The sequence below is a fragment of the Nestor notabilis genome, unplaced genomic scaffold (genome assembly GCF_000696875.1).
Source record: "Nestor notabilis isolate BGI_N333 unplaced genomic scaffold, ASM69687v1 scaffold31540, whole genome shotgun sequence".
Classification (NCBI taxonomy): Eukaryota; Metazoa; Chordata; class Aves; order Psittaciformes; family Psittacidae; genus Nestor; species Nestor notabilis.
In genome coordinates, this window is record NW_009912051.1 from 18,435 (window position 1) to 39,203 (window position 20,769).

The 20,769-nt window shown below is 36.1% G+C and overlaps 1 protein-coding gene across 1 annotated transcript in view; it reads right to left on the minus strand.

Moving 5' to 3' along the window:
• Positions 1-20,769, minus strand: part of PPP1R12A (protein phosphatase 1, regulatory subunit 12A) — a gene marked incomplete at its 3' end in the record, with an annotated part of 62,392 nt that overhangs the window by 17,904 nt on the left and 23,719 nt on the right. Inside the window, exons 3-14 of the mRNA XM_010017591.1 lie at positions 19,321-19,480; positions 17,293-17,437; positions 14,400-14,474; positions 13,868-13,956; positions 13,581-13,738; positions 10,822-10,949; positions 7,791-7,907; positions 7,215-7,430; positions 6,346-6,440; positions 3,395-3,517; positions 1,385-1,546; positions 767-943 (exon numbers count right to left, since the gene is read on the minus strand). Of these exons, the coding sequence (XP_010015893.1) occupies positions 767-943; positions 1,385-1,546; positions 3,395-3,517; positions 6,346-6,440; positions 7,215-7,430; positions 7,791-7,907; positions 10,822-10,949; positions 13,581-13,738; positions 13,868-13,956; positions 14,400-14,474; positions 17,293-17,437; positions 19,321-19,480 (1,645 nt within the window). The remainder of the gene's footprint in view (positions 1-766; positions 944-1,384; positions 1,547-3,394; positions 3,518-6,345; positions 6,441-7,214; positions 7,431-7,790; positions 7,908-10,821; positions 10,950-13,580; positions 13,739-13,867; positions 13,957-14,399; positions 14,475-17,292; positions 17,438-19,320; positions 19,481-20,769) is intronic.

A 20,769-nucleotide genomic window follows, 5' to 3' on the forward strand; every position in this document is an offset into this window, starting at 1 on the left:
AAACATTTATAAATATCCAGAAAAAGAACAACCCAAGGAAAGCTAACAGGAATTAGCAACTTTTGCTTCCATAAATAGCAGGTAAGAACTCTTAACGGAAACATAAATACGCACCAATCTTAACTCATCCTCCATGTAATGGTAACAGAAAAAACACTGTATTTTAAAAATAACATTTACACCATCTTCTTACTCATTCTTCATACTGAACAGCTCTGAAACCATTGCATTTACAATTGCATATTAAGTTTCAAGTAAAAGAGAGCCTAAATGATGCAATGAAATGAACAGAATGTGTTGGGTTCAATACTCCTTTATCAGTAGTGCCAGGCATACAAAATGACTGAAAAAATGCTACATTGTACCATATTAGAATACTACCAGTGGCACAGTAGCTCAATCAGCAGCAATGTAGTTGTAGTAAGTAATCAATTATTGATTTTCTTATTTTTAATTCCATGTATTTACACAGTTCCATTATGGGTATATTTAGGACTCATTTAATCTACTACAGAAATACAAATGTGAAAGTACCACATACCAAATGGGAACCCAAGACCAGTCAAAAATATACATGAATGGTCTCTACCAGTACTAAGCTCTTACATAAATTGAGGCACATTGCTAGTTTTTTCAGTACACGGTAAGCAAACAAGACCACTTGCACTGTACTATCCAAATTTGTGGTAACCAACACATTCCTTGAAGTAAGAAAAGAAGAAAATTTTTGTGTAAGAGCAACATTACTCTTAGGACCTTTACACACCTCCGTCTCTCCCTGACCTCTGATGTTGAGGACACAGTGCCAGAAGTAGCTGTAGTCATGGCTGTGGTAGTGGCTGTAGCATTTACAACAGATGGTGCAACAGGAACGGTCACTGCTGTAGGAACACTGTCCTTTTCTTTCTCAGTACTATCCTCAGCCCACAAACGATTTGAGGTACTACAGCATAACAAGCAGCAACACAAAAAAAGAGAAAAGGAAACAGCTAAACAATGAAAGCACTTTACTAAACAACTAGTAACATGTAAATTGAGGGATGGATTTTTTTTAAAAGCAAACTGAGAAATGTCTCTACTATGAAGGCTCAACTTGAGCTGTTAAATTGAATACATTAAGAATTAGCAGTTCACAATAATGGAACTTTTATTCTTTGCACCCTTCTAACATTCAATTTAGTCTTTTATACCAATATGGCTGTCACTTTACAGTAGAAAGCCATTCACAATTTTTGAGCCAGATTGTACAAAATCAAAACAAATTTAACAAGAAAGTGAAAAAATCCAGAGCCCCAGGATCTACTAAACAAGAACGCATGCACAAACATAAGCACACAATAGACCTGACAAAAAAAGAAGAAAAGAAGTGTGCTGGTGCCATTACCTGCTTTGTACACCTGCTGAAGTAGAACCCGTTGTACTCTTTGTAGTAGTGTTTGCGCTGGCAGGCAGTGTTTTCTGAAGACCAGCAGAAGAGGTAACTGTTGATGCAGTACTTGGAACATTAGAACTAATCAAATCATCTTGTCTTCTACCAAAGGAGCCACTGAAGGAGAGACATGTACAATGGATGCATTTGTATTAAGTACCTTTGCTCATTAAAATATCACGAAGCTGTGAATGATCCATTAAACTCCTGCCTGTGTATGCTGTGTCTCAGTTCAGTCTCAAAAAATTCTCAGGCAAAAGAGCTATTTTCTTCACTATTTCCTTGACTAGGACTTCTAATTTATTACATCAGAGGGCAGAAGTGCCCCTTAGTCCTGACCATTTCTCCACACAAAGAGAAGATAAAGAAAGGAATCTCACTGGTTTATGTATGACTGTCTTAATCACATCTACTGAAGTACGTATGCAGATGGGGCCCCCAATATCCCATTTTTAAACTGCTGTTTCACCCACACTGAATACCTCAGAAAATGCAGAATTTTACTCCACGGTTTGTCAGAAATGTCGTCAGTATCACTCCTCTTATAATTTCCAACCAATTAAATGTACTGCTTTTTTTTAAGTCATCCCCAGAGAGATTAACCTCCCACTCAGGCTTTTCCTTTGCTTTTCAAGTTGTAAAGGAGATACAGTGGTTTCCACATTTTTATCCATTGGTCCTTCCTGAGCAAATTTTGTATTACCAAGTCAGGATGTTTTCCCATAACTAAATCTCAGAACCACAGTTAAGACAGACATAACATCGTATTACTAACTGCAAAAGATTTAAGGAAAGCTGTTTCTTTCTCATTCTGCAATGGAATTTTTTCTATTACTGTCAATTCTATAATGACAAAGAAAACATAACTGTACAAGAACAACTAAGGAAATACACCGTTAAAGCACTATGTGCCATTTAAACATGATGAGTACATTTTGTTTGAAGCCTGGAGCATAAATATTGATTAAAGCAAACATGCAAAGATTGCTCTCATGTATCAACTACTGATATTTTCCATCCAGAACAGGAAATCTGTGCATTATCTTTCCTAAACCTGAAGTTAGGAAACTGAGGAGCTTTTTAAGATAGGAGGTTCACAAACATGTAAGACATGTTATGTATGTTGTGCATGAACCAGCCTGTCTGCATGTCACTGACATCATCAATGTCAAGGCTAAATAAACATTAAGTAGCACATACATCAGCAGTACGTATCAATATGCAGCTTAGCTACCCAAATCTTTTTTTTTTATCTATTCAGATTTAGGTACTCATTACTCCACTGATTCCAATGAAGAACTTTACTCAAATAGCTACATTGAAACTACACAATGGAGTAAAGTCAATCATCTCTGTATTTGCACGATATGATTCCCTCTGAGAATATCCTGCAAGACAGGAATCACACACACCTGAATTTTCCTATTGTCATTTAGTCTGCATTCAAGTTAGCTTTACATATGCATTCCAGGATGCCAATATTCACCACAGGGATGTCTATAATCTACCACTATGCAGAGCAGCCCAAGACCTCCAATACTGTTCATGCAAAAACCTAAAGTCAACAGAGAGAGTATTTTCCCCCTTTTCTTTTCAGATACCAAGCAGAATTACGCATATTCCAACATTTAAAATAGTTATCTTTGGTTACTGAACTAACCTGGAAAGAGTCAAATGAACCTCAAACTGAACTAAACAATAGGGAAAAAGGAAGCATATAATTTTAATCATATAGCAGTTTCTGCAACACTCTAACCTAGTAAAAATGGTGTAGCTTTAAAATCAGCATGAGCACCACATCAGCATAAGTACATAGTTTTAAATTATTAACAACATTTCAACGTGTTAGCATTCAAGTTTAAACTGTCCTTATGAAATGATTCAGTACTTAATTTTTTGGACTTTTTTTTTTTCATTTTTAAGTTTATCTTGATAAAAGAAAAAAGCTAAGAGAAAATCCCACACCTTCTTTGATAACTTGTGTTTAATGATGTAGGACCTTCATTCAAACTGTTTTTCTTGACATCTTCCTCCCATTTTCTCCTGGTGTAGGAACTGCCACCACGTATTGAGCTAGCAGACAAGTCCCTGTAAAAAAGATTTTAGTTTCGCAAACTCGTATTAAAGAAGGTTGCTCTTGATGTGAGCTGAAGAGACGTTTCAAATTAAGGATTAGAACCCTGGATAACACACTTAAAATAAACAGAATCATAAGAACAGGAATAAAATGACCTTTATGGATAATAATTTCCAAGCTCCTGTGGAAAAATACTACATTCGCATTAACACTGTTAGAAATGTAATAGAAAAGTAGCATCAAAAGAAAAACTGCTAAAGAGTATTAGATTGACATTAAATCGACCATCAGAGAGAAACTGATTTCATGTAATTTTTCATTCTTACATGTTATAAAAAGTTCAGCAGCTGACTAGAACTCATGATACTGTAGACTAGTATAAACAGGCCTGCAGTAGCCATTCCTGAGCGGCCTGTCACATATCACTAGCTGACATTACCTTAGTCATAAAGAATTTCCAGCCTGTTGTTGCAGTTTATAGCAGCAAGAAATAACCTTGCAAAAATCTACTTAGAAAAACCACCCTGAAAACTGAGACTGAGATGAAAAACCCCTCAATTTCTAATAAAAATGTCAGCTCAAGATTTAAACTAAAGTTCAGACAGAAGGAAGAAAAAGAATGTCTTTCACAAAACTATACATAAAAGGCAACCAGGTGTGTGAGGGAAAAATAAAACAATGTTTTGTGAAGATGTATTTTATGTTCAGACACCTTTGGCCTTCAGAATGTATCTGTTTTTGCACATGAATTTATGCTAGCACTTTATGCTACAGTTGGAAATAACCTTAGAAAAGCATCAAACACAGGCCAATGTGGTTTTTTTACCACCCAAATGTCTTTTCCACCAATGTCTTACCACCAAAGAAAACTAATTCTGAGGCATGATCTACCTTAGAAAGGTTCTGCTGAATGACAAGTTTTTCTTAACTACTAAAGGTTTCACTTCGCCAGGACAGTACATACTTCATCACTTTTGCTGTAGCACTGGCTACTCGACAGGCTGGATGTCTGAGATTTATTAATCTAACAGCCCAGCCGAGATTCATCTTGGATGTCCTTTCCATTACTCACAGTGGGATGTAGCTGCATTACACTACATCATCAATAAGCTAAACAAGCAGGTGTTCAGACAGGTAGAACAAGAACCCAGCATCTGAGCAACAAGGACAAAGATCTGGGACAAAGGCAGAAACCTTAACAGTTTATTAAAGTAAGGCAGATGGTTAAATTCTACATGTAAAGAAGGTCAGGCTAAATGCCAAAAATCTCTTATGGCTTCAGGTAAGCAAGCTGGGTTGTCTGCCACATCATACACTAGGCAAAGTGTTGGTGCCTAAAAGCAGACTTCAACTCTGGTTCACCAAGGAATACAGAAAAGTTCTCAGATCGACTGGTCAGCACAGGGACTAATGAGATTGATGACCCAAGTTCACCCAATGCATATGAGGAAAAACATGCTATCGCTGATATCTCATTTTGGAACTGTGTCTGTGAATGGTTAAGACAAGTATATCACAGACACAAACCTCAACACTGAAGCAAAATTTAATCCCTTTGTTACAAGCAATAACAGCTTCTAAGAAATAAAACCGAAATATTTACCCCAATCTTAAGGTATCATCTAGTTAAGACACTTACAGAGATCAAGAGTTTTTGAGAAGATCTCAAAAGAACAAAAACTGAAATAATGATAATCTCTCTTATAAGTAAACCCCAACTGACAAACTCAGCCTCAAAGAATATAGTACTCCAGAGAATGATAAGCATAAACAGAAACTCCAAACTGCCCTGTTGTAGACATATAAATTAAAGAAATCTGGTGAAGTAACATGAGAGATGCTACTTAGGGGAGCGTGAGAGCTAGAATATCCCTGTTTCGAAACAGAATTTGTCACCCAGAGACTGAACTTCGGCAGCAGTATCCTGCAAACATAAGAAAAAACAGTATTTATCTTGTGCTTGTGCTGAAATGAACCATTCTCAAGAGTAGGAACAAAGAATCTCCTCTTCAGACAGAAGAAGATTTATCAGGCTTACAGACAATGATTACAACAGCACATTTTGACCAATGAGAGTATTTTCAGTTCACATCATCCAACATTCAGCTATCTAGATTTGATCCAACAGAAATAAGGCATTAGGGAGACTTCTAAGTTTTGTATTATGTATTCTACCTTAACTCAAGAAAATGTCCAAGTAGAACCTCAGTAAATAAGAGAAGTGAAAAAATGGATGGTTCTGACAATGTAAATATGCCGTGGAAGTCCCCCAAATACAGGTAACAAGTCTATGCAACTAAACTTTTTGTTTCTTTTATACTAAAAGCTACAGAAGAAGTATCAGCAAAGAAAGTAAAAATCTCCAAATGAAGATGAAAAATCAACATATAAACAAGAAAAAATGCTTTAGTAACTTAAATTATGATTTTTGTAAATCTTTGCTGCTGCCCAATATAGTTTTAAGCAAAGACTGTAAGAAACACAGCATTTTATTATTATCAAAAGTAACAACGGAGCCCAGTGGCAGCACTTTGAGGCTCAAGTCCAAGCAGTAAAATGCTTTTAGCACCCTCCAGTAGCTTAAAGTTTACAACTTCATGCTTTGGATCTTATTTACTTTCTCCCCTAAGATGACAACACTCATTGCCCAGTTATCCTCTTGTCATAAAATAACCTGGATTTTAAAAACGGTAGTTATAATCTACAACATCAAAAAACGTCAGGATTATCATATGGATTAGCATGATCTATAGAGCATTTTCTTAAAATCTGTAAATTTGTGAGCCCCTCTAAAATGAAGAAATTTTATATTTAATAGAAATTATAACTTCAGAGTCACCTGTTCTCTTTTTCATCAATGTCAGAGGTACTGGCCAGTCGTCTTGGTATTGTAGGTGCAACATATGCAAGTCGAGCTCCTTTTCCATCTTTCTCCTGAAACACATGTGGTTTTTACTAAGTGTCACTATAATTGATTATACTGCTGTTGGCTGGAAAATCATCATTATGACAACTTCAGCTGTATTTATTGTGACTTGATTATACAAATGAGTTTTAAGCTTTAATTAAATGTCATACGGCCTACGTCAGGAAAAGGAAACTATTCATATTTTCATTCTAGTGATGCAAGTGACTTGATTTCTCTCTTTTCTACTTTACTGCAGAACAATTCCAACACTGATTTCTGAAAGCAATTGTTTTGGTATTTTCATATAGTATAGCATTATTCTTAATCCTGGAAACATTTAAACATTTCTACCTGAAAACATAACCAAAAGTCCTATGCTGTTCAGTTACCTGTTCCAAATTAGTCCTTCACTTAGTTCGGTATTCATGTTTAATTACAGACCCATACTTCTGTAAATAAAAAAGTCCATGGAATACACAGGACTCCTTTTTTATAAGATTCTTCCAACATCACTCTCCACGTGATGCCCAAACTATCAAACCTCTGATGTCCCTTAACTGTAAAAACTACTATAAGCATTGCAAGTCCCAAAAAGGGAAAAGCCCCAGCCCCATGTACCACAATGTAACAACACAGGTGCCTACTACTCTTTTAAAGAAAGTACACAGAAGCTGTATAAATTAACTTTTTTGAATTTTGGTAAAGAACAGATGTCTTACTTCTACAATTCATCACAAACATCTATACTAAATAAGGTAGATAATTTCATCAAAATTTTGTTTCAGACCTAAAATTATTACCTTTTCTTTGTTGTCCAATGAAGAGGAAAGTCTAGGACTTGAAGCAGAACGCATAACACCTGCAGAGTCCTTTTCTTTCTGAGCTTCTTTGGAAGCAGTAATCTCTGCAAGTGCACCATAACTACCAGTTTTTCTAAGACCTAGCCTCCACGAAGCAGGAGATTCATCTTTCCTCTCTTCTTCTTTGGGAGAAACCTTGGTTGTAGATGTTGGAAACTATAAAACACATGTAAATGATTTTATATTATTAATTTTCATTACCTGTGGTAATTTATGCTCCTTGCGGAGATTTGAGAACACAACTCTTTTCAATAATCATAGAAGTGTTGACTTTTTAGGGGAGTTGTAATAAGACATAACCTACACACTCCCCTCTTTAAATTAGTGAATAAGAAATCTAAGACTGGTCAATGTATACTACTCCTCTAAAAGTTAGCTTAGAAAAACCCACACTTTGTAATAACACACCATGATCAGGAGATGCAAACTTAGAAACATGCAAATCCAGTATCAGCATTTTGATTAAATATGTTATTTTGCAACCTGTACACAAACCTGTGCACACCAGAACCTCACCAGAGATTTTTCACCCTTATTGGGCACAAGAACAATGCCAGTTTTGCGCAAGCCCTGCCTCCATGATGCAGGATCTACTGACTCCACGACAGGCATGATAGGAGGAATGAAATCATACTAAAGCCATTTAAGACAAGACAAAGATGAAGATGGAAAGAATGGAAAACAGAAACAAAAGGTTGTTTTAAAACTACATAGTTTCTTCCTATGTTTATGTTATGTTACAACATAAAATACCAAAAAGCAGTAAGACTTAAAACCTTAGTAACAGATTCTTATTAAACACAACACAGCATGTTTAGCTAATTCAGAGACAGAATTACAGTTTGCATAGAAGAGGACAGCAAAGCCTGTTGACCTAACAAGGTTCATGGCCTAAATCCTCGTATGGTTGAGAATACTGGAAGATTCACAATATTATACCTTTTATTTTCTTATCATATTTCATTCATATCCCTTAATCACATCCCATGCTAGCTTAGCTACCAAAACCCATACCTTCACTCCCAAACTCACCGTACTTCAGTATACTTCAGTACCCTCAGTCAGAAAGCAGCATTACTGAATGCCATATAGACTGAAGAAAACCCAGATTCAAGATTAGTACACTGCATCTGCACCACTTGTGAGCAACATAGGGTTTGGCCAGCTGTGGTGTAAAAGCAGAAGAGTAAGTGCAGTAGCACAGATGGTGCAAACATGAAAAGGCAGGTGCAAGAGTATGTACAAGATCTCACATGCACTGCTGTTTTACCTTCAGTAGTAAAACCAGTTCAAAGCCTTTTTGCTCATTGATATGAGCTGCAACTGCTTCTCTAGATCACATGTACTTGCTATGTTACAAGATGATTAGTCTTGATATAAATGTGCATTTATTTTGTATCTACAGAAGACCTCGAACTTTTCACATTCAGTTTTAGAACGGTAACTCATTTACTTTTAGCCTGCACCTTTCACCTTTAAGACCAAAAGATAAGCCATTAATTGCTGCATAATAAAATTAGAACAAACAAAATGCCAATGTATTATTGATTTATAAAAGGTTACTATCCAGCTTAAAATCATACTTATTTCTTCTTAGTATTAAAAAGCTTGTGTTCTACCCCTCCACCCCCCGACCCCCCTCAATACATTGCCATGTACAATACAATCTCATACAAAAAAATTATGTATACTTGATCATTCAACTCTGCAATATCAAGCCACACCCCAGCTAGCAACATTCTGCTAATGTCCTATTGCTGAAGGTCATATAACTTAGAATGTTTTCGCATAATATGAAATAAATAGATTAAGAGGGACAAGCTAGGACACTTCTGACTTCAAGATGAAGTTTAGGCAATTACAAGAAAAATGATGTGTTTGAAGTGTTAGGTAGAATCTCCAGCATTCAAAGATAATTAAGTGCAGTAAAAAAAGTGGGCAGAGAACACATCAGTTAAACTGCCCAACTGCCACAAATGCCTGTGCTACTGAAGTGATTTTGAAAGATAAACTGTACAAAGTAGGCGTATTTCCTTGCAGTAAAATTCACGCTATATATTTGAATTTATTCCAGCAAGGCACAGTTAGCAAACCAGCAAATTACTCATGATGTCTTCCCTCCCTCATCCATTTGCTACAGTTTGTATGGAGAACTTGTACCTCTTGAGTTCTGCACAGCTCCTGAGCAATGCAAACACACTCTCAGGACAGAGAACCGTAATTCCTCACTGAGCCAGCAGGCAATGTTTAGATGAACATCACAAGATCACTCTGGAATCTAGCTGTCTGCCCAGTCACAAAGTTCAGCGAGGGGAAACAGCAGTCATCCCTGCCAGTGAGCCATGCCCACAACTCCCCTTTTGCTCTCGTGGCTTTTTGACATAAATCTTGTGGACATCAGTCACAATGACCTTCGTAAAGCAGCTCTTGGGATCAGGAAGGTTGGCCCAGTTCTGTTGTACAGCATCACATAATATGACACAGTTGGGTAATATATTCCCTGTATCTGTGACATAAAAGTATACTTTGTAAGATGAATCATCGTTAGGTTCTATTATGAATATGAAAGTAAAACTCCAATAAGCTCCCAGGAGCTAAATACAATGCATACTATTCACCCAGCAGTACATCTTCTCTCTCTACTCTCTATACACAGCTACTAGTTCTCCTGAACATGCTTGCAGCACCAGCCGAGGATTACACTTTGGTTGTGATGTGTATAGAAAAGTTGTAACGATTGAGAAATGAAGCCTTACTAACTTAGTACCCAGTTTGCCTTGATATTCTGAAAGTTGGACTTGTATACCACCTTCTGACTGTGCATTTTTATCTACTTTTTTTTTCAAAGCAGATTACGTATCTTTCCTTTTGCAAGCAAAACTAAAAATCAGTCCAATTAACTTTTCACATCAAGGTCTAAAAAGCTTCCTGCACACAATATGCCTTTGTTAGATATGTTTTTGAGCCGTGCATCGAACAAAACGTGTCCCAAACCTCTAGCTCTTCCATGAGGTCCTAACAACACTGAAATCAGAGTTGGGACCTATAGCAGTTTCTACTTATTTCTGCTATCTTTTTCAACTTCTGCACCTAAGTACTAGCTGAACGCTTTTAAGAACTCCTGAAAGCACTTCAGTCATGCCTACCTTCCTAGCCTTAAGTGCATTGCAAATACAGGCACAGACACTAGAACTGCAGTTTCTAAAACTTTTGGAGGAGTCTGGCATAGAAAAGACTCAAAAAATGAAGTTTAGCTTCAAAGCTTCAAAAAAGCAAGAACTCCACTCACTGCGCAACAGATTTTTGCTAAAAAGATGTTCAGCTGTTTCATAGTTCTGTACATTGCACCCCTGTTTAGAATCAAAGCCATTCAAAACTTTAAAAAGTTGAACACAGTTTCTGCAGAAGAAGACAAAATATTTTAGGAATCCATGCATATTTTCATCAATTCACTGTGTAAACCTATCCACTCTTTATACAAGGATCAAAAAATGTCTGCTTGCACAGAACAGCAATCTAAAATCACAAGAAAGGTATTTTGTTTTACCTTCTTAACAGGTGATGTAGGTGCCCCCTGGCCACCAGCTACTGATGGTGCTGTCACAGCTACTGATGCTGATTGTGTACTTGTGGTATTTGCATTATTAGTTACAGCTGCCAAGGTTTTGGTCTTATCTGCAAAATATTTACAAGATTTTAATTTTCATTCACTGTTTCTTCACTTCTACATGACAGAGTCTAATATCTTTTGAACAAATTTGACAGTCAACTTTCCAAACAGCATTTTACTATCTGTTCCTCAGGGTTTTCCCCCTCACTCCCAATCTGTATGTTAGGTCCATCTTTTTTTCCAGAACGGTCATGCACGTAACATTTTTTTGTCATTCAAACTCAGAGATGCAGATGCAGAAGCAAAGAACCATTCACATTGAAAGTGACCTCAGGAGGTAATCTAATTCCACCTCCTGCTCCAAGCACAGTTAATGTTGTGTACGGACCAGGTTGCTTAGGGCTTTCATAAGTCAGGTCCTCAAAACCTCTACAGACAAAGAGTTCACAGCATTCCCAGACCGCCTATACTTTAGTAGATGGCTCACAACCACACAAATTTAGCAGCAGGAGGTATGTTGACATGTAATAGTTAATAAGAACTACAGAAGGTGCTGATTCAAAGTATTTTACAGTAAACTAATACAAAAAAATCAGCTTATGTGTCTAACTGCTCTTAATGGAAAGTTCTTTTTAAACACAAGTGAAAATAAATGGTGGTAAACTTCTAGGTCATGGTGATAAAAATTTCAACAGGGCAATGAGGACTGAGAGTATGATTTGAGATGATGCACAGGCAGATCTGCTGGAAATTTGCAAATGAGTAATTCAGCTTTAAATTATACAGGAAAAGTTATCAGGAGTGGAAGGAGAAAAATGGATGTTTTTTTACAACTGTATTCTGAAATTATTTCTGATAAATTCCGAACAGGACTGCAAGAACATAGTTGTGTACATGACTGAGCTAAAACTGACTTTCAAAAATCCACTAAATTACCTCAAGCAAAGTAAGTTAACAAACTTGAACTGCTGAAATTTGCTTACTGCCTTTAGGAGATGTGAGCTTCATATTCAGATTTCCCTTCTTGGTCTTACAGACAGAAATATATTTATTTTTAAACTGTATTCTCATATAATCAATGAAACAGAATGCATGTTTTAGAAAAATATTTCAAACTTCCCAATAGGTTAGAAATCAGAGATTCCAGTACTGCAGAATATTGAACACTGCTACAACCGGAATGCTCCTTATAATCTTATGATTTTTCACTAGAAAACTGCCTTACGCTGAATAATGGGAAAAAAAGGGAAAGTACAAACTTGGAATTTAGAGATGCAGCTCTACAGGGAAAAGCTTGAAGTCTAGCTTGCCAAATAAAGTATGATAAAGCCTTGTTGATATTAAAAACCCCAAAGTTTACATAAATTAATTCTTGTGTCACAGTCATATTTTCCTGGCACGAACCATCTACTGGTAACGAAGAGAACACAGTTACCAGAATCATAGAGTTCAGACATTACAGTTAGCTCAGTGACCGAGAAATTACTACGTGTTATATTTTACAAGTGTTTTGAGATTATCAAAGCTCGGTCTCTGTAAATAAGGGACACAAGTATACTAAGGTGAAAGACTAATTACAAAGCTTGACAGATGTTTTTTTCCAGCTTAACAATGAAATGCTGGTTTATTTCAAAATACAAAAATAATTAAACCATAACAGAGTTTGGTTTCACAACTTATTTTTATTTCTGCCTACATAAATATTTGTGTTATATTGGTTAGGTCTAAAATCCCTCCTTAGTCTTATCTTTCCAGGTGAAAAAACTAGGAAGAATGTTTAAAAATAAGGACAGATGACTCACCAAAAAGGGTTACTTATTTTAAAAGCGTAAGTATAAAATATAAACAAGGTATTTCTAATGACATCTATGCCTTTGTATTGCATTGCTGCACCGTAATTGTAAAATCCTTTATTAGGTTTGAACATACATCTTGAAACGTTAATCACCTGATAGTTGTTTTCTGAGCTGAAAGAAGATGCTATGCTGTTCTTAAATCACTACTTGAAGACTGACAATTGTTCAAGAAAAAACCCACATAAATTCCATTGAAGACAGAATTACAGAGTATGTGTTTCTTTGCACACAATTCCAAATTTTTCAAAGATAATTTCTCTTGAAATAAAGTATATGAAGTAACTGCTAACACTCAAACAGTACATTCAGAAGTTCACTTCAGTGCACAATGAAAATATATGCACCATTACCTTATGAATACCTGAGCCAAGATTGCCAGATTAATTGGTAATCACTTCAGGAGGCAAGAAAAGATGAGAATGTTTGCACTTCTGCTGTTCCAATCTCTACACCAGTTCCAAAAGCAAACACTGCTATGCAGCCTTCATTTCTGACTTGATCTTCTGATTTCTTTGATGTTCTCTGACATACTACTTATATTATTCCAACTATTTAATTAAAAGTATCAATTGTTAAGTAGCCAATCAAGTAAGTAAGTTAATAACTTTAACCCAAGTAGCCACCAGTAAAAACATCTATACCAACAGACGTCTGTGGGACATCTCTGTTATAACTTGACTTTAGACATAATATAAACTTGCTTTAAAATGATTGGAAGCTTAGAGAAATGCTTAGAAGAATAAGTGAAACTTAAGGTAGTTGACTCTGGCTCACGTGATGTTAAACAAGTAAACTTATAAAGTAAAAACTTAAAGACAGACAATACTCCAAATAAAGTACCTGTCTCTGCTTCAGATTCCGAGTCATCATCCTCTTCCTCTTCACTAGAACAACTGGATTCATCCTTCTTCCCCTCTTCTTCTTCATCTGCTTTTTCTTGCTCCAGAGACTCTATGCTAGATGCATTCTTTTCTTGCTCCATAATCAGTGTCTCTTTACTGAGTTTGAAAAGAAAAATACTTAGTAAGTCCTGAAAATATTACTAAAGCCCATCAAGTAGGATTTTGTGACAGCTTGTAAAGGTATCTTTTTTATTAAGAGATTATATTTTTTCCTAGTTTACTTACTTTTTGAATGTTTTCTGTGTCTGGTTATTATCCATGTTGGCTGTGGATTCAATTAGGGGAGATTTCTTTTCCCGTTTTTCACTATGAAGCTTCAAAACATACAGAATGATACAGTTAAATTGATAGAATGGTATCAGTGTGAGAAAATTACAAAGGGGGGGAAATCTTCTCTAACTGCTACAAACACCAGAATGTGTATAACCTTTCAAAGTATTAACGTTTAAAAATTCTAAAATCTCAGAAACTGCTATTTAAAGTAAATTGCTCAATGGTGATGCTTCAGATCAAAAAATGCGCACTGGACAATGCAAGCAGAAAAGCACCTTCTTGCTTTCAAGGCTTTTTGTTCACCATTATTGACTGAGCAAGGGCATAAAAGAACTTTTGAGGTTACTGTGGCATTACCTGAATTGAAACCCTAATTCAAACCTTTATTTTTAATCTATATGCTGCTGAACTGGATACCACAATTATATGCATAATAAAGTACAACATACATATATATATACGTCTTTATATGCAAAAAGCCTACCAGATTCTGTTTCTTTTGTAATTCTTCTAAATATCCTAGAATATCTTCATCTGCCACATCAAATGCTGTCTGTCCCTGGAGGGGGGGAAGAAGTAAAACACCATCATTGTACAGAAGGATTTAAATGAAATGGATTATGATGCCTTATCACATGATGATGCAGGGATGGAGCACATTCAGAGAAAGAAATTAGAAAGTATAAACCAAGCTCTATCACAAACTGTTAGTCTACCAGTAGTTGAAAACAATTCTGCAATTTTACTTTTTTTGGGTAATTGAAAGAGAAACATCTATACCTGATGAGCAAATATGTTTTTTAAGAGATAAAATCAAGACTTCAATAAAATTTTGCTGTCCTTTGAAAAAAACCCCTCCAAACTATCAAGGAAAAGTAGAATGAAAGAATACAATTCTCACAATACTAGTTCCAAACAACTACTCCAATGGCAGTGGTATGGATCGATCCTGAGCAGTTCATTATCCTGTCCATCATAGACTACCATATACAGCTTGATTTTTTAAAGTTTCAATTATTTAAGCAAGCTACACTTATCTTGAGTAGTCAAGCTTTCACATTTGAACAGTAAAACAGTATTTTACATTTTACATTCAATTTTAGAAAAGATCTGCTACAACCATTTGTTCTCATCCCCCCCTTTAGTCTGACTTCTGTGGAATATATACTTGAATAAACAGATCATCATGTGATTCACTAACACACAATAATGCTGTCAGCTGGAATTTCTACAGCTTGCCATATCTTACATCTATATAGTCCCCGCAATTCTTGACTGGACCAGATACCCACAGGACATGAGATTCTATCTTTAAGGTTTGATAAAGATTGGTAAAGATTTCAAAACTTCCCTTTCTTCTCTACTTGAAGATGAGAAGGGCTGAAGCTCACACAGGTTCACAAAGAAAGCCCAACTTGCTTTGATACTGCAATACAGTGTGTTGTATTTGGACGTTTTCATTCAAATACAAGGTGGCTGGAATCTAGGGAAAGTCCTAGATTCACTGACACGGTATCAATGCAGCTGCATCAACACACTAGGTGGACATTCAGAAATGCTGGGAGGATCAGGACAAAATCAGTCAAGTAAGTACTTCTATACAATACCTAGCAATAAAGACAGAGCTGTCATTTAAAAATGGTCACAGCAGCTTATAACCATAAAGGTGTTTGTATTTGTCTGTGCTTGTTTCAGTTTCTCAAAACGTTAACTAAACACAAACGTATACCTAATTACACTGTGAAGACTATCAAAGAATTAGAAAGGATGGACCTTCAAAACACTAATTTTCACATCCATATAAAACCTCTGACCATACAGCAGAAGCACGTGCACCTTTCAACAAGGATTACCCAAAACAGCTTGAGCTCCTCTGACATGTGAACTATTCCATTTAGTGTAACACAGCACTAACCTGGAAACTAAGCAACAAAATTATGACAAGTTTATATTTGCATTATGACTTTCTAGCTTTAGGTAGCTACTAAGTGAATTTATTTCCAAAATATATGAGCTAGACCTACCTTGACCACAAAAAACCACTTTGCAAAAAACTGCTGTAGTTGGAAGGTTCTATCTAAACCCAATCTGTGAAAGTTAATACCTGAAGTCAAGTGCCTAATCCATAAAGGCTGAGTTCTCTAAGCTGCTAAGCATCTAAAACCAAATCCAGGAGTTTTCAATCTTCCTATCTCCAAAAGCATTTGCTAGCTTACTTAAGAACAACATCAGGCAAAAAGTTCCTAGCTTGCACAGACAAGCCCCTGTACCAAACACTAAAGCTTGTCTCTCTCTGTACCTCCTTTAGTCATATTCTTGCACCAGCTAAGTTGAACATATGTTCAAAAGACTGCTCTCTGGAATACCACCCTCCACATTTTCACAACCCCAGTAAAAAAGTCTACCAGGTAACTTGATAAACTGGCTTCAGTTAATTGCATCAGCTTTTGATTGCCTGATACAAAATACAGTTATACAGCTGATACTTAGAAGTTCTGTGAGTATTGTAGAGAAACAGAGTTGAAGCTATTTGAAATTCAGTTCCAGATTTCATTGTTTTTACTACACGCAACCTCAATTTCTATGGGAGAAAAAGTCAACAAAGACTAACATTTTGCCCTTATATAGAGTGAGTACTTGCTGATTTGTGATCTGTATGTGTGTATTTCCCTAATTTATTTTTAAAAGTTAATGAAAAAATTCAATGAAGAAGCCATCTTAAAAATTGGCCAGGTAATTTACATATGCAGAATTGACAAAAACCAGAAGAAGATCAAAATCTATCTGCAGAACCTACTGCAAAGAGAATGAAGAGAGCTTCAGCATTTACACAGCTGAATGAAAAGGTCTGGATCCTTGTGAGCCTATGTGAATGACGAATATACTTGTATCTGTTGGGAGCAAGATCTTGCAAAGCCAGCAAGCTATGCAGGCCTTTGAGTAAGAGTTGAGGAAATATAGCTTAGGAAGCACTGAAGTTATGTCTAGGGAGTCCAAAGATGCCTGTAAGTTTCTTCCAGTGTACTCAACCCAGCATAAGCGGTTAGCATACAGTTTGCCAACGCAAACTGATTTTAAAGAGTCACTGATTTTGTACCTTTGAAAGGTCAATAAACCCATTTTGCTTTGAATTTCCATGTCAAACATTACACGGATTACTTAATATAGAACTGAGCATAAAGTGGGCCTAGAAATTAATTTAGATGATCAGAGAATTTAGTTTTGAACACAAACATGCTGTTTTGACAAAACATGCATTATAAAAAGCTCCACGTACAGTAAACAGCAGTTTATCATCACTTTTCTTACCCTGGCTTCTAAAGTCACTTTAGAGACCAGAACTTTGTATCTTGACAAGGATTACATAAAAATCCTACCACTTTGTTGACAGCCTCCATATCACAAAGGTTTTCCACTAAAATGCGACATGCTTCTTCTTTACCCCAGTGAGCAGCAGCATGAAGTGGTGTCCAGCCATCATAATCTTTAATATTTACATCGTAGCGAGCCTGTATTAAAAGCCTAAAGAAATTAAAAGAATTAGATCTTGACACTGCTGACAGAGATCAATGAAGTGTCATAAAAGCATAAAGTTATTCTACAATAACATCCTTCTTCTTTTTCATCATACATATTTTAGTTGGGCTATTGACAACTGATTAATTTTATTTCCTTACAGAAACATTTCCGTTTTCATTGTTAAGTAGGTATATGCATTTTTAAGCAAAAAAATCAAGAAAAATAGTCTTTTCCATTTTCCTCTTTATTCACTTCCTCTTCATTAGAAGTCCACTATTTCTACGCAGTCAGCTATTTTTCTCCATGTGCGGTAATAGAGAGAACCCCTTTTAAGGAAAGGAAAGGTGTAAAACGTCAAAAAATGTTGGATACAGTGTTCTTATCTAGGAAATTGTTAAAATCTCCTATTCTAATATTAGTTTCTTGAAACTTGCATCTCCCTCCTGTTAGTAACATGGGATGTAACCACCTAGTGCTTACGTGCTCCAATTGCTCTCTGAGAGGGAGCAGAGCTCCTCAATTAGAGGATCTGCTTTTCAGCCTGCATTTGGCACACTCAAATTCATGATGGTTCAAATGTGAGTGTCCAAGTGACAATGGACACGTAATCTGACAGTTTCGTGTAAAGGGCTGTCAGCTCTCTGAAACACTGACCATAATTACAAAAAATCCCATAACTGTGAAGTATTCTTCTCACAAATTTCACCCCATTTCTCAAGAGCCAATATACTAATAGTAAGATCTTCTAATGAGTCAACTTTCACACATGCTCAGCTGCAAAGTCCTGCATCCTACACAGAGCACACGTTTTTGATAATTTGAACCCATCTTGAAAGTTGCCTGCGCATACATTTTTCACGTCCTAGCAAAAGTACATGGACTGCACTACAAAAAAGACACTGAGACAGCTAAAAAAATAAACCAGTTATAGATACAATTCCCTTACAGACACAAGTTATTCTATACCAAAAAGAATTCTTTTCCAACAGAATAATTTCTTTTCATCATGGTGAAGCATCAGGGTTTTTTGAAGCAGAACTCCCATTCAGTAAATTGTATGTAATGGTTATAATGGTTAAAAGAGCTCTGTCATTCAACTTCTGTGCTGACAAAGCATTACAAGGTTCTGCAGACCTTAAAGGTAGCAATACTTACACAGTCAAGGTGTGTGCTCATTTTCATTCATGTTACAATATATATCTCTTCCTAGGACTGCTAAAGCAGTCAAATACATTTACAATCACAGTAAAGCCATGTATTATTAAATACGTTTTACTGTAGTAAAAGCAGAGCTTTAATGAAAACCCAATTAAACCTCTGTTGCAATATAGCCTGGTACTGTATTAACAAAAAGGTACCTATGAATTAGGGGGACTCCAAAAGCCTGAAGCATTCCAGGAAAGATTTCAAATGTTATGACTTACATAACAGTATCAAAAAAACCCAAAATTAAATTCTCTGTTCTTCAGGTGTAAAAACCTTTAGTCTGGATTACAAATTCTGCTTTATGAATGCAAATAAATACGGTGTTTTGAAAACATGCATCACTCAGCACACTAACCAGCACTATAAAAACGTATTAAGCTTGTTTACACAGTTGGCTTCATAAACAGGGCAATTTTTTTGTCACCTTTCTTCTTTTAAATAAGTATTCAGGCTGAATACATACACTGTGCTTATATTTTGAATGATCTGAGGTAGAAAGCTAACAGCAACATGATTTATGAGTGCTTGAAAACATAAAATCACACTCCGAAGACAGTTCTAGAGATTGCTATTTTCCAACAACTCCTAAAAGTCAGAAGTGTCCAATCCCATCCATTCCAAGCAACATTACATCAACAAGACAATCAAATCTGAAAAATTTCCATTTAAACCACACTTACTTTAAGACTTCTGTATAGCCCTTAGCAGCAGCTACATGAAGTGCTGTACCACCAGATTTTGCATGCCTGACATCACTTATATGGCCACTGTTGAGCCACTGTCTTGCATCTCTTAGCATTATTCGTTCTTCTTCTTTTCGAGCTGCCTCTATATCAACCCCTAATTCAGACAGAGAGGGCGAGAAGAGAGGACACAAAATATTTTAGTTCAAATATTTCAATTCAATTATGAAACAAATCTTGTACCATCTTTATGTGATACAATAAAATAACAGCTGAACAATATGAACAATGTTCACAGTTAGATATTAATATCTTTTGAAGATGAATTCCAAGAGGTTATGAAACATCCATTATTGCATGACACTTCGCATGCATAATGGAGTTTTTCCCAAAAAAGGAGGGGAGAGTGGGGTGGAGAGGTAAGGAGGAGAAGAAAGCCAGCAGAACAGGCTCTTCAGTTTTAAGAATGTTTACCATCACAGTAATAATCACTAAAGTGACCAATTAAAAAAGGAGAAAAAAAATATTTTAACCTTCTAAGCACCAAAACACAAGTCTGGTTTGATGTACCTGCAGAAAGTAGGAAACAGTTACAGTTTTGTATAAGGAGGTACCCATGGGAAGAGGAACAGCCTATATTCTCTTTAATGATGATAAGAATGATGGAGCTGTATTTTTTGTAATTTCTAAAGAATGTCTTGTTTGTCTTCTATTCCTGTGAAACATAAACCTGACACTCAAATAGACAAACCTTTGGAAATCTCCCTTCATACTTCAGGTAAAAAACCCAAACCACCAAAAACTGTTTATAGTACGTCTCATGAAAAATTATCACACACCAATGAAAAGGGAGGAACACAATATAACATTTATAAGTATGCACATCAGGTTAAGCACACTGAAAAAAACCCAGACTCTGAATGGGCAAAGCGAAGTGTGTATGTACGAGCATGTTTTAATTACTACCACATGAAGTAATCTGAAGAACGTAGCAGAAAGGGGTCTTGAAGAGAACTGTGCATGAGCATTGCTCTCCCTGTGCTGACTGAATGGTGACAACTTTGTGAGGAAAAGTGGCTTGGGAATTGTGGCCACCAAGAGCTCAAACTGCACCTGGCTTCACCTCTAACAGAAAATCAGTGTGACACCCTTCAGCAAAATTATTTTACATCTATGATTTGTCTAATCTTAGACCCTGGTATGCAGAGACTTGGGAAAAATATACTGTTCTTCTGTACTCTCAATTTTTAATTTTTCATGGAGCAAAGCATTAACTTGGATGTAATAAAAACAAGTGAAATCTAGAAACAGGTATTGATTTACTAGATAAAACCACAAACCTCAACAGTAGTCCTCATAGCCTCTATTACAAACGATCTTAAAAATACTTAAAGAGATAGACACTCCTTGCCTCAGATCTAATTCTACCTTCTTTCAGTATTTCCT